This window comes from Syngnathus typhle, linkage group LG7 (assembly GCF_033458585.1).
Source record: "Syngnathus typhle isolate RoL2023-S1 ecotype Sweden linkage group LG7, RoL_Styp_1.0, whole genome shotgun sequence".
NCBI classification, from domain to species: domain Eukaryota; kingdom Metazoa; phylum Chordata; class Actinopteri; order Syngnathiformes; family Syngnathidae; genus Syngnathus; species Syngnathus typhle.
In genome coordinates this window covers 8056927-8077892 of record NC_083744.1, presented here as the reverse complement: position 1 = coordinate 8077892, position 20966 = coordinate 8056927, and the positions used below count along the sequence as shown (strand labels likewise).

At 42.3% G+C, this 20966-nt stretch overlaps 3 protein-coding genes across 5 annotated transcripts; 1 reads left to right on the top strand and 2 right to left on the bottom strand.

Moving 5' to 3' along the window:
- The first annotated feature begins 202 nt into the window (after positions 1–202).
- tigara (TP53 induced glycolysis regulatory phosphatase a) lies at positions 203–6142 on the top strand. The gene is made up of 6 exons (XM_061283665.1): positions 203–385; positions 1228–1265; positions 1339–1460; positions 2180–2257; positions 2334–2444; positions 5577–6142. Exons 1-6 carry the CDS (start codon positions 309–311, stop codon positions 5943–5945), a joined length of 795 nt encoding a protein of 264 aa, XP_061139649.1. The 5' UTR covers positions 203–308; the 3' UTR covers positions 5946–6142.
- A 652-nt stretch (positions 6143–6794) lies between these two features.
- Positions 6795–9251, bottom strand: LOC133157272 (uncharacterized). 2 transcript variants are annotated; one of them, XM_061283667.1, is made up of 3 exons: positions 8809–9251; positions 8547–8650; positions 6795–8251 (listed from the first exon to the last, which is right to left on the bottom strand). In XM_061283667.1, exons 1-3 carry the CDS (start codon positions 9005–9007, stop codon positions 7925–7927), a joined length of 630 nt encoding a protein of 209 aa, XP_061139651.1. In that variant the 5' UTR covers positions 9008–9251; the 3' UTR covers positions 6795–7924. The 2 variants fall into 2 exon arrangements, with proteins under 2 accessions (XP_061139651.1, XP_061139650.1); XM_061283666.1 differs by having other exon boundaries at positions 6795–8302; positions 8809–9242.
- Positions 9252–11653: 2402 nt separating this feature from the next.
- Positions 11654–20666, bottom strand: LOC133157031 (fibroblast growth factor 6-like). 2 transcript variants are annotated; one of them, XM_061283250.1, is made up of 3 exons: positions 19830–20666; positions 19174–19281; positions 11654–15923 (listed from the first exon to the last, which is right to left on the bottom strand). In XM_061283250.1, exons 1-3 carry the CDS (start codon positions 20176–20178, stop codon positions 15712–15714), a joined length of 669 nt encoding a protein of 222 aa, XP_061139234.1. In that variant the 5' UTR covers positions 20179–20666; the 3' UTR covers positions 11654–15711. The 2 variants fall into 2 exon arrangements, with proteins under 2 accessions (XP_061139234.1, XP_061139235.1); XM_061283251.1 differs by having other exon boundaries at positions 19178–19281; positions 19830–20656.
- Positions 20667–20966: the final 300 nt, after the last annotated feature.

Genomic DNA, 20966 nt, shown 5'->3' with positions numbered 1-20966 from the left:
GAATGAATGAGTATTCCGTCTGTACGACTGGTCTTTGAACGCACCCCGCTTCAATGGCAAAACGCGGATGAATTTAAAGACATCAAATGAGAATAATCCTTTATATAAAAAAAAATGAATTGACTGACGCAAACGTGAGTTCTTCATGTTTTTATTGAGAACAACGTAGTGCTGACGTCGTACGACATCGGGTTTTCGCTTTCCAAATAAGGTGTGCGCGCTCCCGCGGCAGGGGAAACAAAATCTCACGGACATTTTTGTGTGCCTGTGAACCTCCGTCAAGGGGCGTCGAAAGCAGCTGATAATTGATGCGGAGGGCTTTTTGGTCTGTTGACCTTTTACAGGAAATGACGGCACTAACATTCGGCTTGACATTTGTTCGACAGTAAGTGTCCGCTGCAGCAGCTCGCATTGACAACATAGCTGTGAGCCAGCAAATCTGACATATAAAGGAAGGATTGCTAACCCATGGTGTTAGCATTAGCGACAAATGTATTTAGTTGATTGTTCAGGGAACCTGCAGAATGAGAGAGTGACAAGTAAAGCGAAATCTCAGGATCCACTTCGCCCTAAATAGAGATGGAAGCAGTTGATAGCACGATGCTATAAACAGAACGAATGTTAACCACTTTAAAACCATGCACACCATGTTTCGTTGCGTAAAACCAGAATTCGGTGTGTTGTCTGTGCAGTAGTGCTCTTCCTACGGCAGAGGTGCAACCCAATTTGCTCTAAATCGGAGCGCAATCTTGCCCATAACGAACCAACGCCAACACAATGAGGGGGGGCGTATCGTAAATGTATAGTAATTATTTTGTATGGAAAACAGTCCTAAGTTATGAGTCAATCGAATGGAAGTTTAATGATCTGTGCACTTTTAGTGTGTAGCATATGTCTTAAATTGTTTTACCCATTTTGCAATTATGATAGCCCATAGTTTATCTGCTAATCTCGTGTGTGTGTGTGTGTGTGTGTGCGTGTGCGCGCGCTGTCCACTTTTAAACAAGCAAATTAAAATACAAACAATGAGTAGTTTAACGCAGACTGAGCGTGCCTTCTTGGGCTGTGAAATGTTTAAACAACGCTAAAATTCAGCAGGTTTTTACTTGATAGAGTATTTGTAACAATGCTTCTGGGCAAGAGTCCTTGCCTTGATTCATGTAGCTATTTACTTTCCTGTGTTGTGTGTTCGATAAAATACTAATTATACCCATGTATTTCCATCAGTGGAGAAACCCAGTATAATAAAGATGGCCTGCTACAAGGTAAGGTGTTCTTTAAAAGAGAAAAATGTGGTTGCAAATCAGTTTCATTGTTTTCCGTCTGTCTTGAATCCAGGCCAGGCCATAGACTGTCCGCTGTCTGAGGAGGGGCTGCAGCAAGCCGAATCTGCAGGTCGCTACCTGAAAGATGTCAAGTTCTCCAACCTGTTTGTCAGTGACATGATGCGAGCGCGACAGGTTTGATATTCACAATAGGAAAGCAAGAGAAAAGCGTCTGCTTACAAACGGAGAAACGACTCACTGGAAACAAAGGTCAAACAGTCTGATCTGCGATGCTGTTTCGTCGATTTGTTCCTTATAGTGGAAAATATTGGAAACAGAATTAGTTGGGTCAAGATTGTCACTTTCATAAAACTGTTATTAAGTCACATTTTAACATTTCATTCTTTCTCAAGAAAAGTATCAAATTAGATGATATCAAATGAAAATTATTACTGGTCAGTTTTGTGACCACATCTGCCTCACAGTTCGAAAGTTCAGGGTTTGAATCTCCTTAGTTAATGGATCACAATTGCTGTCATATAAATGCAGACAAAGTTAACCACCATATAATCTTCAATCTTAAAGAAAGTTCCATTCTTCTGCTATTATTGATTTTGTTGTTGCTTCAGCAGATATACTCTACTGAGAATCTGTGACTGAGAATCATGGATTCAGTGCATCACAAAAATCTGGAGTTAACGCTTTAGTTTCTGACTGCTCAGTGCTCTTGAGTTGCTTATTGCACAAGATGGCGGGCGCTTCCTTTAACTTTACATACAGGAAATAAAATTTGCCTAATGGTTTGAATTCTATGACTTCAATGGTATTCCACATTGTTTTGTTAAGCAATAACCTTTTTGAACGGGATAAGCGTCATTGAAAATAGATGGATAATTGCTTGTCTTCCTTTGCAGACTGCCGAAACTATTGTGAAACACAACAGTAGTTGCGCTGGTCTACAACTGGTATGTGAGCCTCTACTTAAAGAGAAGGTCGGTCAAAGCAATGTTAATGTGTTTTTTCCTGCATTTGAATCATCAAATAAATGACTTCCTTTTGGTTTTTCAGAGCTTTGGGATAGCCGAGGGTAAGCCAGTGCAGGAGTTGAAAGATATGGCCAAAGCTGCTGGTCAGTCTTTAGCTGTCTTTACACCTCCTCAAGGGGAAACTCAAGAGCAGGTAAGGCTCTTACGTATAAGATTCTAAAAACAATAAGTCTTACAACACTTAGACTGTAATGCAAAGAACACAGTACAGTTTTTGGCCTCACCAAAAAATTCTCATGAAATCAACACTGTTGGAGCAGAACTTTCAGTCTGGTGGTTTATAAACATTACCTTTTTTAAACCCAGTGTAGACAAACATCTGATGTTCATACAACATTTGATCACATTAGTTTGATGTCTAACCGATCTTTATATGTGGCTTCAAATATTTTATATGTGGACAAACATACCGTTTTTTTCCGTGTATAGTGCGCCCCCATGTATAGTACGCACCCCTAAAAATGGCATGCTGATGCTGGAAAAAAGCTTGTACCCATGTATAATACGCACCCAATTTTTATGAATTTTTTAAAAAAAAAATTTTTTTTTTTTTTTTTTTTAAGTCCCAATGATCGTCACACACGCAGGGAGGCAATGGGTCCCATTTTTATAGTCTTTGGTATGGTCTTAACTAGGCTGGATGTAATTTTTTTTGTTGGCGTTGATTTCTCCGACTGCCCATAAACGCACCACCGCGCTCCGTGCGCATGGAGCGTGTTTGAAGTGAACAGCAGAGAAGAAAGGAACAAGGCAAAGTGTTGTGAAATAAAATATTACCTGTAATACGGATTTAGGTAGAGAACTGAACTCTCGCTCTTTATATAGCTGACGTGTCTTGCTCATCCGTTCTGCGCATCTGTAATGGCGGCCTCCGTATGATATCCGGTTTGCGTGTGTGCGAGAGCGAGAGAGAGCGAGAGAGAAAGCGTGCGAGAGAACGCTCAACCGTAGCGCGCCGCCGACCGCCCAACTGCACCGGGCTGGTCGATTAGTGTGACAGAGCCGTCGCTGAAATTTAGAAGATATTTTTAAAGTCCTGATGTACTTTCTAAAATTTAAGTGGACCTCAGTGCGCACTGCGCAGGGAGCTTAATTTGGTGCGGTCGCGCAACCGCAGCGCGCCGGGCGCTCACTGTCGCATTGCTTAAAGAGCGCCTTTGTGTTTTAGGATGAACAGCAGAGACCAAAGGAACAAGGCAAAGTGTTGTGAAATAAAATATTACCTGTAATACGCATTTTGCTATTTGCTGATTGAAACTGCTAATTAAACTGTGAATTGAAACTAATAGGAAGAAAACAACTCTCGCTCTTTATATAGCTGACGTGTCTTGCGCATCCGCTCTGTGCATTTTATTTCACAACACTTTGCCTTTCTTCTCTGCTGTTCACTTCAAACACGCTCCATGCGACCGCAATGCTCTCGTATCAGACGCTTGCTCGATCACCTGCTCGTTTGCTGTCCCGTGCGCGCACGAAGCGCGGTGGTGCGTTTACGGGCAGTCGGAGAAATCAACGCCAACAAAAAAAATTACATCCAGCCTAGTTAAGACCATACCAAAGACTATAAAAATGGGACCCATTGCCTCCCTGCGTGTGTGACGATCATTGGGACTTAAAAAAAAAATTTAAAAAAAAAATTTTTTTTTTTTTTTTTTTGTACCCATGTATAATGCGCACCCCAGATTTTAGGACAATAAATTAGTAAAATTTTGCGCACTATACACGGAAAAAAACGGTACATTACATTACACGTGAGAATGTCTATTTAGTATCAAGTATTGATAATTGTCATTTGACTGGAGACTGAATTATTTTAGCAAAAATACTAGTTACTGTATTTTTACTGTATTTGCCCTAGTTTATATATATATTTTTAGCCTACTGCCTACTTACCACCTGTGCAAGTTCTGGTTGAGTTTAATGAACTATAAATCTAAAACAAATTAAAGTGTCAATATTTACGATTTTGACCCTTCATATTCTGCAGTTTCTCGGTACGTAATTGTAACCGCTCATTAAACCAATATAGAATTAATGTGAATAACAAACATGAAATCTTAGGCAGCAAGGCTGCCAAAAGCTTTGGTCACATTACAGCAGATGAAATTACAGCTGGGCATAAAGTACGCCGCTAGAGGGCAGTACATACCAGGACAAACAGAGTGTGGTTGTGCACTAGTGTCCTGTACTGTACCGCAAGAGGGAATGAGAGGGAGGGCCTCTTTGCATGCACATGCTTGAATGACATCTTGTGATCAAAGTACATCCTCTTTACTGCCAGAGTGGCTCTGATTAAAAAGTCACCACTTCTATTTGTGTTTGTCTGCATGTGCGTGTGGCGCATCATACGTTTTTGGGATGTTCTATTTCGGAAATGTGCCGCCTCTATTCATCTATTAGATTCTGGAATCGAATCAGCCCTATCTCAGCATGGGACGAGCACATGATGGTGAGGCTGATGATGAAGACGGTGGCCAAAGATAGATTGGAGGCTCATAGTTAGCGCCTGACCGCTCCGTCGTTGCGGGTTGTTGCATCAGCACTTGCAATCCAGTGCACTTGCAATCTTCACTTGGATCAGTCGGATAGAAAGCAGAATTTGTCGTGAGCCTCATCGGATTAACGGTTGCCCATTGGTGTGCGTGCGTGCGTGTGTGTGGGGGGGGGTTACAATGTAAAGAGGATGGAATGGAATGCCAAAAATCGCACTTTGGCACATCCCTCGGTTTTAACAGTTCGTATCGCTATCCCCTCAACTCTCTCACTACTTCCCCTTTCCAGCTGAGTCGTGGTTAAGGTCATACTCTAGATTGACCACTTGGCTGTGGACAACTTAAACCTGTTTCCTGTTTAGACAGTCGGGACGATAAATATTGGGACCGGGACGCAATTCCCATCTTTTGGCTCGCAACACTACCACAATGGATTTGAACTGAAACAAACAATGTGGATTAATTGCAGATTTTACATCTAATCTGGTGAACAGTGTTAGAATTAAAAACGTCTGTATGCCTTCCATTTTTTTAAGGGATCAAGAGTAATGGGACAGATTAAGAATCAAATCAAACTTCCAAGAGTTCCATTCTTTATTCATTCACATGAACATAACTTTTCTTTATCAGCCTAACTCCTTACACCATCTATACAAAATTGCGGCAAGCTAGCGTGGGATACATAGAGCATGTGAGTGCTGGATCTTGCTTTTGGACCTTACAGTATGTTAGACACGTTTGTGTGTATAACAACAAATGTATACTGTGTTCAGGTGAAGCAGCGCGTCAAAGAGTTTTGGCTCAAAATGGTCCAACAAGTCGGGGGGGAACACTGGCCCAACAGAGGGGAGAACGACGAGCGCTCTTCAGCGCCTCACGTAGAAGGCGAGGAGGCGGACAATCTTCCTGTCCACGTGCTGGTGGTCTCCCATGGGGGCTACTTGTCCGTGACTATGCGCTCCCTTGTGGATGATTTACACTGCCCCCTACCCGAAGGCTATAGCAGAGCACGCATGTTCTCGTTGAGTCCCAACGCAGGTGTGAGTCGCTTTGTGCTCACCTTGACGAAAGACAACAATGCTTTTGAGGTGTCTAAGATTCAATGCTTGTTCGTCAATAAGGGAGATCATGTAAAAACATAGCTAAGGCGTGATAGAAATGTCACGGAAATACTATTGTTTTGTGTGTTAAGGCCACACTCAAAAAGAAAAGCAATTGTGAGGAAAATAAGTCATGAAGGATAAAAAGTGTCAGTCCTAATTTCAACGTTATAAAAACAGTTGCTATAAATACATTTTGGTTTGACAACATTAAAAAGCAGAAACCAGATCACTTCTTACCCATTTTTTCCTCATTGTATTTATTTGTCTTTTCAGTGCGGCACAGATAATGCTCTAAAGTCCAGGAAAGTAACCTTTGTATAGTAAGCACTGGCGCAGCGGAGGGTGGGTCACGGGGGCACTGGACCACCCTTAAAATCAGCTTGGAGCTCCCCCCCACCATGTGCCACTCCACATAACTGACATGACAGCAACTGCGCCATCTTGCAACATTGCAGTGGTTACATGTATGTTAGCACCCTCCAATGGCCAAAGGTTCATATAACAGCTTGTGCTGTAGATAAGATATTATTTCCACAGCATCTCAATAAGCTTTTACTGGACTTTCTGCTCCCCCCGAAAAAGTTTACAAATTTCTTACCCCTATAAAATGTCACAATGTTCTAATAGCTTTTCAGGGGGAAAAGTATGTATTGGCACATTTATTGGTCAATAGATTCAATAATCATTTTGATACTTCTCACTGTAAGACATTTTGGACTGGTCTATCAATGTGAAAACTACAACAGACATTTTCTTTCATTTTGTTTTTTCCCTCTAATGTGTCCCAATACTTTTTAGCCATGTAGAATATTATTAAATGTATGAAACCATTTCCTGGCTGACCATTAGTATTCATATAACTCATACTAGAAATCGACACATAAATGGTTGAAGAGTTCCATTCTTTATTCATTCACATGAACAGAACAAATGAACTATATAAATAGTAAAACTTGGTAAGAAAAAGGTGTCTTTTTCCATAGTCCAATAAATAAATACCTTTATAGTTTGTATGATTTGGTGTCCGGCACCTGACATGAATAGCAAACACACTAGCTGGTTCTGATGAATTTATACATGAAGCATTTAAAAAAAAAAAAAAAATCTACATATTTATAAATAAGCACAATTGCTCCCAAAGATGACACCTTTCCCATATGCACAACAAACATTGCCACATCTCGTCCAAAGGGTTAACGTTTAACTGACAAAAAAGGTTCAAGGACAGCTGTGCTGAACCCAACCTGCCTTATGACACCATCCAATGTTTCCAAACGATCCCTCTGACTGCATTTGTCACCACGTGATCATCAGTCCAGAACCACACTTGGCAAAATTAGATCCATCCTGGATCAGAAAATTCTTCATCGTACCTCAAAAGACCTCAGTTCGGTGAGTATCAAAGGATTAAGTCTAAAACACTTGTTTCAAAAGAAGGACCAGCCACAACAGGGTGTTACATAAAAGTATAGCCCCCTCCAAAAGTAATGGAACGGCGAGGTCTTTTGTTTTTGTCTATTGAAGAAATTTGGGGTTTTGAATATGAATGAAAAGTTGGGACTTCCAGCTTTCATTTCATGGTATTTAGATCTAGACGTGTTCATTAACTCAGAACAGAATAATTGAATAAGGTCCGTTCCAATACTTTTGCTCACTTAAAACATGGCTGGCCCAAATGTCTTTGGAAATGATCTTCAAGTTAAGTCACAGAAGCAAATTCCAGTGTCAACATAACCATTACTTGGTAGTCTTTCACTTTAAACTTCTTTTGACACAGAAGAAAAATTGAGATGCATGGGGTGACGCATCTTCGTCGTTTATAACGTTGGCGGCTTTTTTTTAAACATATTTTCTAAGAAAACAACAATTCACTCACTTCTCAACAATGTTAAAAACCTGCCTGGAAAAATAGCAGAGGTTTTACGTCATTATTTTCTATTTTGACCATCTTCCGGAAACGGACCGTTTTCACCCTTCCGGTGTTCACCCCTTCATTCCATTTGCCCAAGTTGATGATGTCACTCTTGTTCCGCTCGGTCCGCTATGTTGGTCTTTACTGGACTCACAGGCCCGTTTGCATGCAAGACTTTTAAGGGGTCGTCATCACTAGAAGGGATGGTCTCTTTTGACACAGCTCCCGTCTGGTCCGGCTCCGGCTGGCGGTGATCCGATTCTTTGTGGTCATTGACGGAATGAGAGGGCTGCGACTCAGACCTTAACGGGTCAGACGGGTTCACCTCCTCACTTCTCCTCTGTCTACTCACTAAGCGGGCCAGGAAGCGCTTTGGTGAGATGGAGGACAGCCCTGATGACTTGGGGTGAGAAAGTAGAAGCTGACGAGCATTCTGAGAGGAAGTCACAACAAGCTGGTTTGTGCCGATGAACTTTTTTTGTTTCTGTTTGGCAAGAAAAGAACAACAATGTGCTTGACACTTTCCCCACTGTATAGTGGTGGTTCATCATTCATTGTTCATCATTGTTTTAACGTGATTTCTCTCTGTTGTTTTACATTATAGGTTAGCAGACATGAACATCATGGTACAAAGTATGTGTAAAGCATGCAGAAGGTGGTCAATATTGCAGATGTGTCTGCAATAAACAAAATCGACTATGAGTGCAATTCAAGTAAAAGTTACTCACAAAGCTGTACAGCTCTCCCTCCAAGTCCATGCACACAAAACGCTTTCTTTTCAGGTCAAATATGGACACATAGTTGCGCTTGTGTGTCTTTACTGGATGAACAACTGTAAGAATTTGAGGCATGTCTTGGTTAGTTTGCAGAAAATATTTTTCAGAACTTGATTCTTAGTAGAGAAAGCTCTTGCACGAAGCTGCGTTCAAGAATTTCAAGCCTACTAAGTATCCAGACACGGCACACCAAGGCGTTTGGTGTCGGACTCACCCAGAAAGTGGCCCAGAAAACGTTTCCTCATGGATCCGGCACTTGGAAGAATGTAGTTATGTGTCCTCCTGGATGGCGTACCTGAGCTCTGCTTAAGCTGTAGCTCCTCCGGGTCCTTCGACCTGGGCTTACAATCCACGGCTATGGACACATGGGCGGCAATCAAGAGGAATGGGAAAAAAGCCGCTTGCATGGTCATTTGGGAAAAGCGCTCTCTCCTTACTAGAGCAGAGTGAGCACCGTTGGTTAGCGTGTGAGCAGTTCTCTGGAGGGAGGAGAAAGTCCAGCGGGCCTATTTAAACACAGGGTCCATAAAGCGGCAAAGTCATTTATCCAAATGACACAAAGCCGTGTTGTTTGTCAGTGGTTTAGGGTTGCCTTTGTGGAATTCCTGCAAGCTTTAACTGGCAGCAGAACATGGAATGCCGCTGCCTCTTTGGAAACTAAAATACATTATTTGCCTGAGCAAACCACCTTTGCCAAACTGTGTAAATCGCAAGTACATTACAAAGAAAATAAATAAATAAATAATAAGAGAGTGTAGCGAACGATTCGGTGAACGATTCTTTTGAACAAATATTTTGAGTGAACCGATTCCAAGGATTCAGTTCACTTGAGAACTGGAATGCACATCACAAGTACAAAAGAGTGCTAACAACCTAGGTTACCAGGTTGAAGTAGCCGACTGGTTAGTACAGTGCTTCTCAATTATTTTCTGTTACGCCCCCCCCTAGCAAGAAGAAAACTATTCGCGCCCCCCCTCCCCACCGTGACTATCCTAACTTGTCTTGTAAGTCGTAAAATGTTGCACTGTCGCAAACGTGACAGAAGTAACAATGAGAGCGCCACTGCCCCCTGCTGTAGTAAAACGCGCAATTACACTTTATTCTAGTACTGCCAAAAAAAAAGCCTGTTCCCCAGGGTCACACGCGCCCCCCCACGAATAGCACCGCGCCCCCCAAGGGGGGTGCGCCCCACTATTTGAGAAGCACTGGCCTAGGTGACTGATTCACAATTTGGTTTTGTCTGATATCAGATATTAAATAAAGAAAGCCAACTGGCTGATTGATTTGTTTTAATTGAGAGGGAAAAAAAACAGCAAAAGCATTTCACTAGCTGACCAGGAGATGGCGACAGCGTGGCATCTGAAGACCATGGATTGTTTGTTCTGCTATAGCCTAGGTGACTGATTCACAATTTGGTTTTGTCTGATAATAGATATTAAATAAAGAAAACCAACTGGCTGATTGATTTGTTTTAATTGAGAGAAAAAAAAACATCAGCAAAAGCATTTCACTAACTGACCAGGAGATGGCGACAGCGCGGCATCTGAAGACCATGGATTGTTCTGCTATGCCGGTTTAAAAAAAAACAAAAAAAAAACGTAATTAGCTAGGGGTCAAAGGTCAAAGTTTACGGTTCAAAGTTCACCCAGGGGTCAAAGGTCGGTTCAAAGTTCACGGGGTCATGTGCACATTTTCGATTTTTAACTAGAGTTGAAAGTTCAGGGTTCAAAGGTCACCCAGGGGTCACCACGGGGTCACCACGGGGTCACCGCGGGGCCACGGGGTCACCACGGGGTCACCGCGGGGTCACCGCGGGTTCAAAGTTCAGGGTTCACTTTTTTTTTTTTTTTTTTAGGTTAACCTTTATTTAAACCAGTGCTTCTCAATTATTTTCTGTTACGCCCCCCCCTAGCAAGAAGAAAACTATTCGCGCCCCCCCTCCCCACCGTGACTATCCTAACTTGTCTTGTAAGTCGTAAAATGTTGCACTGTCGCAAACGTGACAAAAGTAACAATGAGAGCGCCACTGCCCCCTGCTGTAGTAAACGCGCAATTACACTTTATTCTAGTACTGCCAAAAAAAAAAGCCTGTTCCCCAGGGTCACACGCGCCCCCCCAGGAATAGCACCGCGCCCCCCAAGGGGGGCGCGCCCCACTATTTGAGAAGCACTGGGTTAGTAACACGGGCTTTGGCTTGATAAGGACTTTGTTCGATCCCAAGTGTGAGGATATATGACCTTGCTGTGCTTTTATAATTGGAACTTCGCTTTGTATGCATATGCAAACAAATGTAAGTCATTATGGGTAAATAAATACATAAGGTGACCCAGGGAAAATGAACAAAATCTTTTCACGCAGGTGTGTTTCACGAGGGTAACTTGGAAAACATATTGGAACGCAGCCCCTCGAGGACTGGAGGTTGACACCCCTGGTTTAAGTGAAAAGTGCCACACCCGCCCTCACCCCCACTTTCTGATTGGCTGTTTGATCTGTGACGTCACTTGGACCCTCCATTAGGTACACCGCCATTTTCAAGTGTACCTAATAACAGGCCACTTTATTAGGGAAATATCCTGGTCCAAGGTCACAGGTGTCAAACTCTCGTCCTCGGGGCCGCATTCCAACATGTTTTCCAAGATTCCCTCGTTAAGTGCACCTGCGTGAAAAGTTTTAGTCCTGCAGAACGTGAAAATGAACAAAATCTTTTCACGCAGGTGTGTTTAACGAGGGTAACTTGGAAAACATATTGGAACGCGGCCCCTCAAGGACTGGAGGTCGACACCCCTGGTTTAAGTGAAAAGTACCACACCCGCTCTCACCCCCACATTCTGATTGGCTGGTTGATCCGTGACATCACACGGACACTCCTTTAGGTGTGCCGCCATTTTCAGGTGTACCTAATATCAGGCCACTTCATTAGGGAAAAATCATGGCCAAAGCTGAACTGAAAGTTTAGGAAGTGATTCGTTCACTGAAAGAAATTCGTTCCTTTGAACGAATCGTTCACTCACGAGCCAATACTAATGTCAAACATGGAAACTTGAAGACATCACAACAGCTTTTACAAAATCTCTTTTATTATCATTTCAGGAATACAGTTGACTGCTGTGCACAGCACATACGTACAAAAATAAAAGGAAACCCATTTGTAATATAGTTTGTTTTTTTCGCCATCATTTTTTTTTTCTCAGAAACAAATGATTGAAGAAGTCTGTTGTTTCAAACTAATTTACAATCATTTTAATAATCGGAACTAAGGCAGAAGGTGAGGTATATGTTCCAAAACAGGAGGGGGACTCAAGAGGAAGCACTCTCCCCTCAGTGCAGGAATAAGAAACTGAGAGGAAAACATAAAGGCTGCTGGCACACAGGGACACAATCCATACACACGCACACACACAGTCAGACACACACTGAGCACAGAGCCACTCGCTTGAGATCCCTGTGAACCAACACATCTTTAAAAGCAACTGATGACATGGGTGCATATTCAAAAGGGACCATTCCGAATTCTTTGTACATGAGAGGGGATTTGAAAAATGGGAGTTTATTGACAGGGGGGCCTTTTTTTCCCCCCCACCATATAAATACTTTTCTTAGTTACATCAAAACCAAACCAGAAGTCTACCTCAAAACAGGATCATGCAATAGACTCTCTTGTTGCATGAGATGCAAGACCACTACTAATAATAAAATCCTATTCCCCTGCTATTGCTGGTTTGCCACTCCAACCACCTCGCGTTGTGTTAACAGTGTCCTCTGCAACACCCAATAATAGGCTGGAGATGGCAAAACAACAACAAAAAAGCATTTCACAAAATCTTGCCTTCAAAAACAAGTGCTTTGAAATGTAAATATTTGTCTTGTTTGCCTAGGATTAGAAAATTGCACTGCATAAAATAATTGATCTTCATTTTAGTAGTTTCGCCACTAATATTACTCCCGCACATTCATTCCGTGGGGGGGGGGGGGGGGGGGGGACTATGTTATTATTTTCTGACCCTCCATCATGGATTGAATAATACACAACAATAAGTAATGGTGATACAACCAAAATATGTATTCTAATCACAGTATTCAGCATGTTTAACCAACCAACCTTTCTGGAAACATTTGATTCTCTTTGCTACTTACAGTGCATCCCACTCTTGTGCTCCCCACCCCCATCCACCCTTTTGCCTCACCATGTCCTGTTATTCCTGACTCAAGGTCAATTGATATGGCCTCTACTGTCACTTTGGCAGAAAGCCAACAACTTGAGCATGTGCTGGCATGGCCACACTTGCCATCCAGGTGCCATGCACTCATCTCAGTTACTAAACATGAGCGGAGGCCTGTGGGGCCCCCTAATGCACTGCCCACAGCATGTTACAGTTAAGAGTGTATGAGGTAAACCGTGACGTTAATTAAAAAAAAACATACTCCACCAAGCTGGACTTAGTGGTACTTTGCTACATGCATAAAATTGCAAAACAACAACCATTTCATATCATTTGAGTAGTACAGTAGAACCTCTTAAATTGAACACAATGCTAGTCAAGCTCCATTTTTTTCAATACCTCAATTAAGTGTACAGAAAATATTTTAACATTCTAAATTGCCATACACATGTAGAAATAATTTCACCGGTCTTGAATGTAGTAAGTGCTTACGAAACAAATAACTGAGCATGCCATTGGGTAAAAACGTAACCTTCTGATTTGCATTTTGTTCTGTTTCGAAAATGACCATCAATGCATCCCACAATGCATCTTGAAAATGGCAGATGAAACAATTTTCTGTTTCCAGGGTGTTGTTTCATTTTCAGACAGATTCATGAGTTGTAGCAGGACAATATTAAAGTATAGCGGTTCATCCAGTAGGTTGTAACTATGCAATGGCACTGACATAATTAATGTCCAGTTCAAAACTAATTTTCATTTGACTGATGAGTAAATTATTTCGGACACTACAGTCGACCCCTGCTAATAGAGGCGAAAATAAATAGATAAATAATAAATATATTTTTAAAATATTAAATTGGGGAAAAGAAAATCTGTGAGTATGCGAATGTCGCCTGTATATAAAAATTAAAGTGATGGCATAATACCGTAAGTGAATGAAACAAACAGTGAAAAGAAAATTGATATGGAGGTATAATAGAAGGAAATGACAAAAAATAGGCAAGCTCTAAAGAGGTAGACTGCGTGGAACTAATCTGAATGTATGTGCTACTTTAGAATATAATGTGGAGGGAGTACACAACCCACAAAAACAGACAGAAAATCCCTGTCCTGACAAAGCACAAGATCATCATTGATACTGCACAGGGATCTTGTTTTTAAGACTCCACACTTTCACAGAATATGAGCACCACCACTTCCTTCCGATCAAAGTCTGCAAAAGCACATTCAAAAAGGGCTCTAAACGGTTACTTAATTTTTAAAATGGCAGTCGATTAAATTGTCAAACAATCAATTAGGTTTGACACCCCTTTTTTGTCCAATCAGATTTCAGCTTTTTTGTGTTGCCATGTGAGTCTAATCCGCCTTCACAGTCGTGTTTGTGGCGTTTGAGATTTGTACTTTTCCGACCGTTGAAATATTTTCTTTTCAACTTGCTTGACTGACCAATTCTAGTCCTTCAGAGGTTCCACTGTACGCCAAAACTAAAATTGATTGCAGCGCATTTCGACAGGACCGAAAACGGTCTTGATGAATCGTGACATCCTCATCGCATTGCACATGGGAAAACACGAGAAGCTCGCTCGTTGTCTCGCTCAAAGAAGAAGTTTGCAACAAGAAAACCATAAAATGTCAGTAACCCGAGAGGCTGATGTCAGCACCTATAGTCTTACTACACAAGTGGCTTGGATGGATGGGGCCCACAATTGCTCGTCCACATTACGCGCATCCTTAAACCAACAATGGAAGCCACGAGCAGAGGCCCTTAAAAGTCCAACTCTGAGCATGACTGTCGCCGTGAGCTTTGTCCCCGCCCATCGCCACAATACAGTATCTCAAAGGGTTGCATTCATGTAAAATACGCTACATAATCAGTGACCACTTTGCATAAATAGCTTTCATCAATCATAAAAACAAATGTGAATCTAAATGGGAGGGACTGAGGTACCTGAAATGTAAAATCCTGATGTCCCTCAAAGCATACCCTCATTAACAGTGAACTGACTAATCAACAGTAGCATCCACACTATTTCCTGCAAAAAGGACTTTAAGTGCCAAACCAAAAGAGATCCATTTTGTCACTTTTTGTCCTAATTTCACCCAACACATAAAGTAGTACCTAAGTGGGACAAATAAATTTTGTTTATACTTGATAACAATGGCATGTCCATAAACTCTACTGATAACCAAATTGTGGGATTGTCAAAGCTCCCTCTGATGCCCTAGAGCTGGACAAAAAGGCTCCGCTGCGTCATGTGCAGCACACGGTCACAATTCACTTCCTTTACATTGTTCCCAGCGGGAACATTTTGTGCCCCACCAGGAATGGCCAGCGGTAGCGTCTGGCTTGTGGAGTGATGACTTGTCCATCATTCTTATTTCTGACTTCAGCACCGGCATTACTTACATGCAAAGAGAAGGGGGGCCACAATAGGAATTCAAGGCACCGCTACCTCATGACAAAGCAAGAACAACCACCGCCATATTTGCAAGTGCTCTACTTACCCTGTCAGAGCTGATATCCAACAAACAGAGGTGGTGCACAACAAAAATATGTTCACAGGCATTTTTTTCCTCAGTAGTTCCATGCATGTATACTTTTCAGCCGTTTTGGTGCTTTGAGGTAATACAATGATCATATCCAAAAAGAAGAGCTGACAGGGCACGCGCTCCACTGACTTCAACAAGCACCCATACAGTAGAATGAAGAGACCAATTGAAGCCTCTCTCGCTCTCTCTCTTTCTCCCCAACACAAATTGGTTGAAATCCATAAAAGCAGCAAAGAAAGGCATTTCATCATTTCTAATACAAAGTAAGCTACCCAAATATACATATAAAGTCTGAATAAATACTATTGGATATTCTCTCTGTGACAGTCGGTTGCAGGTTTTTTAAGGATGTACAGTATGGACAGGGCATTGACGTTACCTGGGAAAGAATCCACATGTGCAAATTAGTGTGTTATTGCCAGTCTTTGCTCGGGGGAGGTAATATTCGGGGTAGGAAATGCGTCACAGTCATGGCAGTGGTGGCCTTGTTGCCCCTCTTGACGCGGCCGTGCTTGCTGAGCGCCACGAAGGAGCCTCTGTACGCCTGCGACTCGTAGGCGTTGTAGTTGTTGGGGAGCATCCGCTCTCGGAACTTGCACTCGTCGTGGAAGACTGTCTGCAAAAGGGACACGTGGGACACATTTTCAGAAATGCTATTTCTATCTCACAAGTAACGTGCTATTGATGCTGGTATCATTAGACTTTCCATGGCATTTTGCATCTATGGCAAGCGGACATTCTGCAAGGCAAAGTTGCATTTGGTTAAACACACAATAAATAATTAATAACTGAACGTGTCAATAAACACCTTGGCGCAAGCACTTTGCTTGATTTTTTCAAAACAAATTTTCTGGCTCCCAAACGTCTGCTTGTTGTGAAGTTCACTTCCACCGTCTGGCACTGCTGCTTAATTTTTAGAAGACTACATCTCAGAAAACTGACAAGTCGGGTCACTTGTAAGTCGAGTTACCATAGTACTCTGATTCCTGTGTAATTTGAGCCATATAAAGGGCATTGCGGTGAAAGCATCAAGAGAGGATTTATTGACTTGTTTAGTGTGTTAATTACATTTTGGTGCAAATCCAGAAACAAATGCAGCTAACCGCAAATGATTTCCCCTTTCTATTTTTACAATGGAATTGTTTTGACACACACCCTTTGGTTTAATTCTAATGTCATCTTTCATAAACCAGGACGTGGCCCCGCTAAGTAAACTTACAAGTACAACAGACATCTACAAACACAGCACTTGACTAGTGTTTTCATTTTTCTTGGTTTGATTGTTTTAAAGTTTGGGTCAAAAGAGGGAGCATTCCTCAAGCCCCAGAGAAAATAAATAGTCCAGTCCCATTTATTTCTCTTTATTTATTGTCCATGAAACAGACAGCAGCCAGTTAGGCACATGGAGGAACAAATAACTTTTCACAGTCAAAATGACATTGTCACTAAGTGGAAAATTAAGCATGACTTATTGTATCCAACTCCTATTAAATAGGAATGAAAACACACACTTCATGTTTTGGTCAAATATAAGCAAACCAGCATAACCCAAAATATGTAAAAAGTTATCAAATTTCAAAGCAAGGACAATGGAAGTAAATAACCAGCTATTTCTCAGAGGATGACGAGCCGTTAATATTGTTAGGTTTGGTTTTAATTTGGCTAAAAGAAGTTTTTTTCTTTCAACACATAAAGTCAAAATACTGTACATTTAAATAGAACATAATCAAATAGATGAGGCATGCTTCAAGATAGACAAGAATATTTCAAGTCCCTGAGTAGCCAACTAAACATCAGCCACGATTATAAGGAAGGAAACGCTGACTAAGCCAACATGGCGTATATAAAGCAGGCGAGCCGGCTGCCCCCATCAAGATGCATGAGGCTAAATTCAATCTCTTATCAGATCGTCAGCACAGTGGCAAGCTTACACTTCATCACTCAAGAGGAGATACATTCTGTCTGTCAAGGATGTCGGCCCACAAGCGAAGTGGCCGCCACTAACGGGAACACATGTCATTGTCATTTCAGCGCCAATGACATCAAGGTTACTGCTGACATGCTCACTAATCTCTTCAACTCAAGTGAAGTACCATTCAGCATGTCCAAACAAAAAAAAAAAAGCACATAAGGTGAAGCGTTCGCTATGTTATGCGACCATTGTACTACGAAGACTCAGAGTTCAACTTAATTCCTTTCATCCATGTCCTCATTATTAACTGAACAAGGCAGACACTTCCTAACGAGAAAACCATAAAATATCAATTAATTCACTCGCGGGGCACATTTAGATAAAATACTACTCATCCTCACGTATGGACAATTTAGAGTCTTCAATAGACAATAGACACGACGGGTGTTTTTGGAATGTGCGAAGAAGCCAGAGAAAACCCATGGCAAGAACTCAACACAGGAAGGTCGGAGCAGAGTTCAACCCCAAACCTCAGAACTGTGAGGCAGATGTGAAAACCTCAAGTCCACCGAACTGCATTCAACCAAAACATTCCAGGAAAAATGCCTAAATTACAGGAGACAAAAAAATAAAACAAAATAAAATAAACATTATGACCACAGCATACCGTTTCTCACTTTGGGCATTTGTTTCGGGAGTTTTTGTTTTGTTTTTAGCTTTTTGGAGACACTCTTAAAAAAGGAGCAGCCAAAACAAATGGTATTAAATAGCAAAGAATAGAAAAAAGTACTGGCAGAAGAGAAAAAAAACTCACAACATGACTTATCAAAGCTCATTTAAACTGTTTTAGTAGTTTTTAATAGTGAGCTTTTTTATCTCAAGTTTGCCGTTCATCTGACAGATTTACGGCTACGTGTTTCATGTTTCGGTTTTACTTTTAACAATAGTAAAAAAAGACACACTTTTGAGAAGATGAAGAAAATTGAAATCTAGTCAAAACACTTTTCTAAAGAGTTTATTTCTATTTCTATTATTTTTAAAAAAATCTACTTATGGCGGTGTCAGATATTTAGCCATTTCTCTGCTCTAGCGATCCAAAGGATGACTAAGTTGTAATGTTTAGGGTAGCTTAGCGACCAACTCGTGAAGTGTGGCTTCATGGGACCCACTTGTAAAACTATAAATATAGCTCATAGTGATGGTGTGACACCTATAAAATATTGCTGTTAATAGGTTTTGTAGGTGCTCATCAGCTGTCTAAAATAAATAAATACTGACAAATAAACCTCCAATCACTTTGACGGATGCCCTTCAAAACTACAATACTTGAAAGACTCAAAAGTAGATCAAAACTGTAAATTGTAAATGGTGTACGTTCCCACCGGCACGTTAGATGATCATAGTTTTATTTATGATGTTCAGCATTTCTAAGGCAAACATGGTATCTTAGTGGTTAGCACATCCGCCTCACAGTTCTGAGGTAGGGGTTTGAATCCAAGCTCTGATGTTCTCTCCATGTTTGCGGGAATTTCATCCCAATTTAAAACATGGGCATGTCTAAATTGTCTTTTTGTGTGTGTCATGACTAATTTGATTGCACTTTTGCATTAGGCGTTTTATTTAAAAGCCCTAACCCTCCATGCACAGGTCTGAACCTAACGCTGAGTTTGTGATTCACCATCATAAGATTGTAGGAAGACATATGGGTGCAGGTGCAACGTCATTTGAATTTGGGAACGTAATTTCGATTTCTTTGAGTGTCTTGGCATGTGAAGAAATTGACAATAAAGCAGACTTTGACTGTACAGATCGATGTCTTGACTTAAATTTGACTTCATTCACAAAGTTCCTGATTTCAAATACTTGCAATGTGTCAATCCCACTGGCTCATGCACATTTCTCATCAGCCCCAGGTTTACTCGTCGTTCCGGTGTAAATAAAACGGGGTGCATACCTACCGTCCCATATAACCTCCCTCGTCTGTTCATGGCGACATACAAGTCACTCTTGACTCCATACAGGCTCACTACTCCTCTCTCCACCGTGGAGATCTCAATGAGACCTGAAATCACAAATAATTTGAGGGAGCACGATGGCTGACGGCTTTGAATAGAATTATGATTACGATTTAGCATGCATTGTGCCCCCTCTCTGCGCCTATGGTGGTGTAACCTTGCAGAGTGGCGACTCTTTGTTCTGCATCCTTAACATCCGATCACACGCAAGCACATTTATTTATTCATATATTTATTGATTGATTGATTGATTGATTGATTGATCTACTTATTTATTTGTGTGTGTGCGCGCGCGCGGCCGGATTGCGCCATTTGCGTGGTCGTGCTGGGCTTCACGGGCACCGGCCCGTCCTAGCTGGCCCGCAGCGTAAAAATAAGTTGTGTCTAAAAGCGGCCACACATTCATGTCATGCTCGGGGAGGAAGAGGAGAAGAGAGGAAGAGCAAGGGAGAGGAGAGGAAAGGAAAGGAGAGGAGGGGAAGGGAGGAGAGGGGGCCGGGGGCGATCGTTGGTGCTGTTTGTATTTTAATCGAATTGTCTTTGCGCCCCCAACTGAGATGACACGCGATCATGCAAATGACACGGAAGAACTCACTGTACTGGTTCTCGTGGTGGACACCGTTGATCGTGCCGTCGGGGAGGATCTGGAGGTGGAAGCCGATGCCCACGTTGCAGTAGAGCCTCCTTATTCTCTTGATGCCCAGCAGGTAGTCACTCTCCCAGTTGAGCTCCGGCTTCTCCCCGGAGATCCCGAGCACGGAGCGAGAGAAGAGCGTCTCCCAGCGCTTCTCCAGCAGCAAGGTGCCATTCGTCCGGCCGCTCGGGAGCGGGTACGCCGACACGATGCCCAGCAGGAGGCTCAGGAGAACCGCCGTGGTCAGCGTCCAGTGCGGCGTGCCGGCCTCGCAGGACATACTGACGAGGAGCCTGTGAGCTCCGGCCATCCGGTTTACCTTCAGACCACGTGGTCCAAATTAATGAGCCTAAAAATACCGCTCTTCTTGTTTTTCTCTCTTCGGCATGCTGGCAGAGGGTTATTTCTGGAGCTGTGCAGGGCATGAAACGCAAGCCCCGGTGCAGAGGAGGAGAGGAGACGCTGGAGGTGATGGTGCTGGTGCTGCTGCTGGTGATTACCATGTTTTGCAGCTCCTACCTCCACGCCTCTCTCTCTCCCCCCTACACGCACACACTTGCTCTCTCTCCTGCTCCTCGACCGAAAAGAAGAGTTGCAAGAAATAATCCGCCATGCACCAAAAATAAAAGAGAAAGAAACCAAGAAATAAACCAGAGCCCAGAGTCAGACCAGCCAGGGGCTCCACATCACCGGTCCCTCCCTGGATCCGACTCCCAATGCAAGATCAGAGACGGCCCCGACAGCAGCAGGAAAGTGCCTTCAATGATTTGTCATTGCTGGTCCAGAACGAGGGGGGAGTTGAGCAGGCCCTCGGGACAGCACCCAAATTGGGTCGGTGGTCATATGTCTGTCAGGCCGCTTCCTTATTTAGAAAGAAGGTGTAAAAACAGTCCCACTTGTCACTGGTGAGCAACGACAGGGCTCCCACTTTTTCTTATGCACCCTCTGACAACTTTAGAAAACAAATCATCTTAACCATTGATTCCCAACCATTGTGCTGAGTGGAATTGTTCAAATTCACTTGGCTCAACAAGTTTTTATTCTTTACAAATAATGTAGTATCTATTATTCTGTGCCATATAGTGACAAGCAGAATAA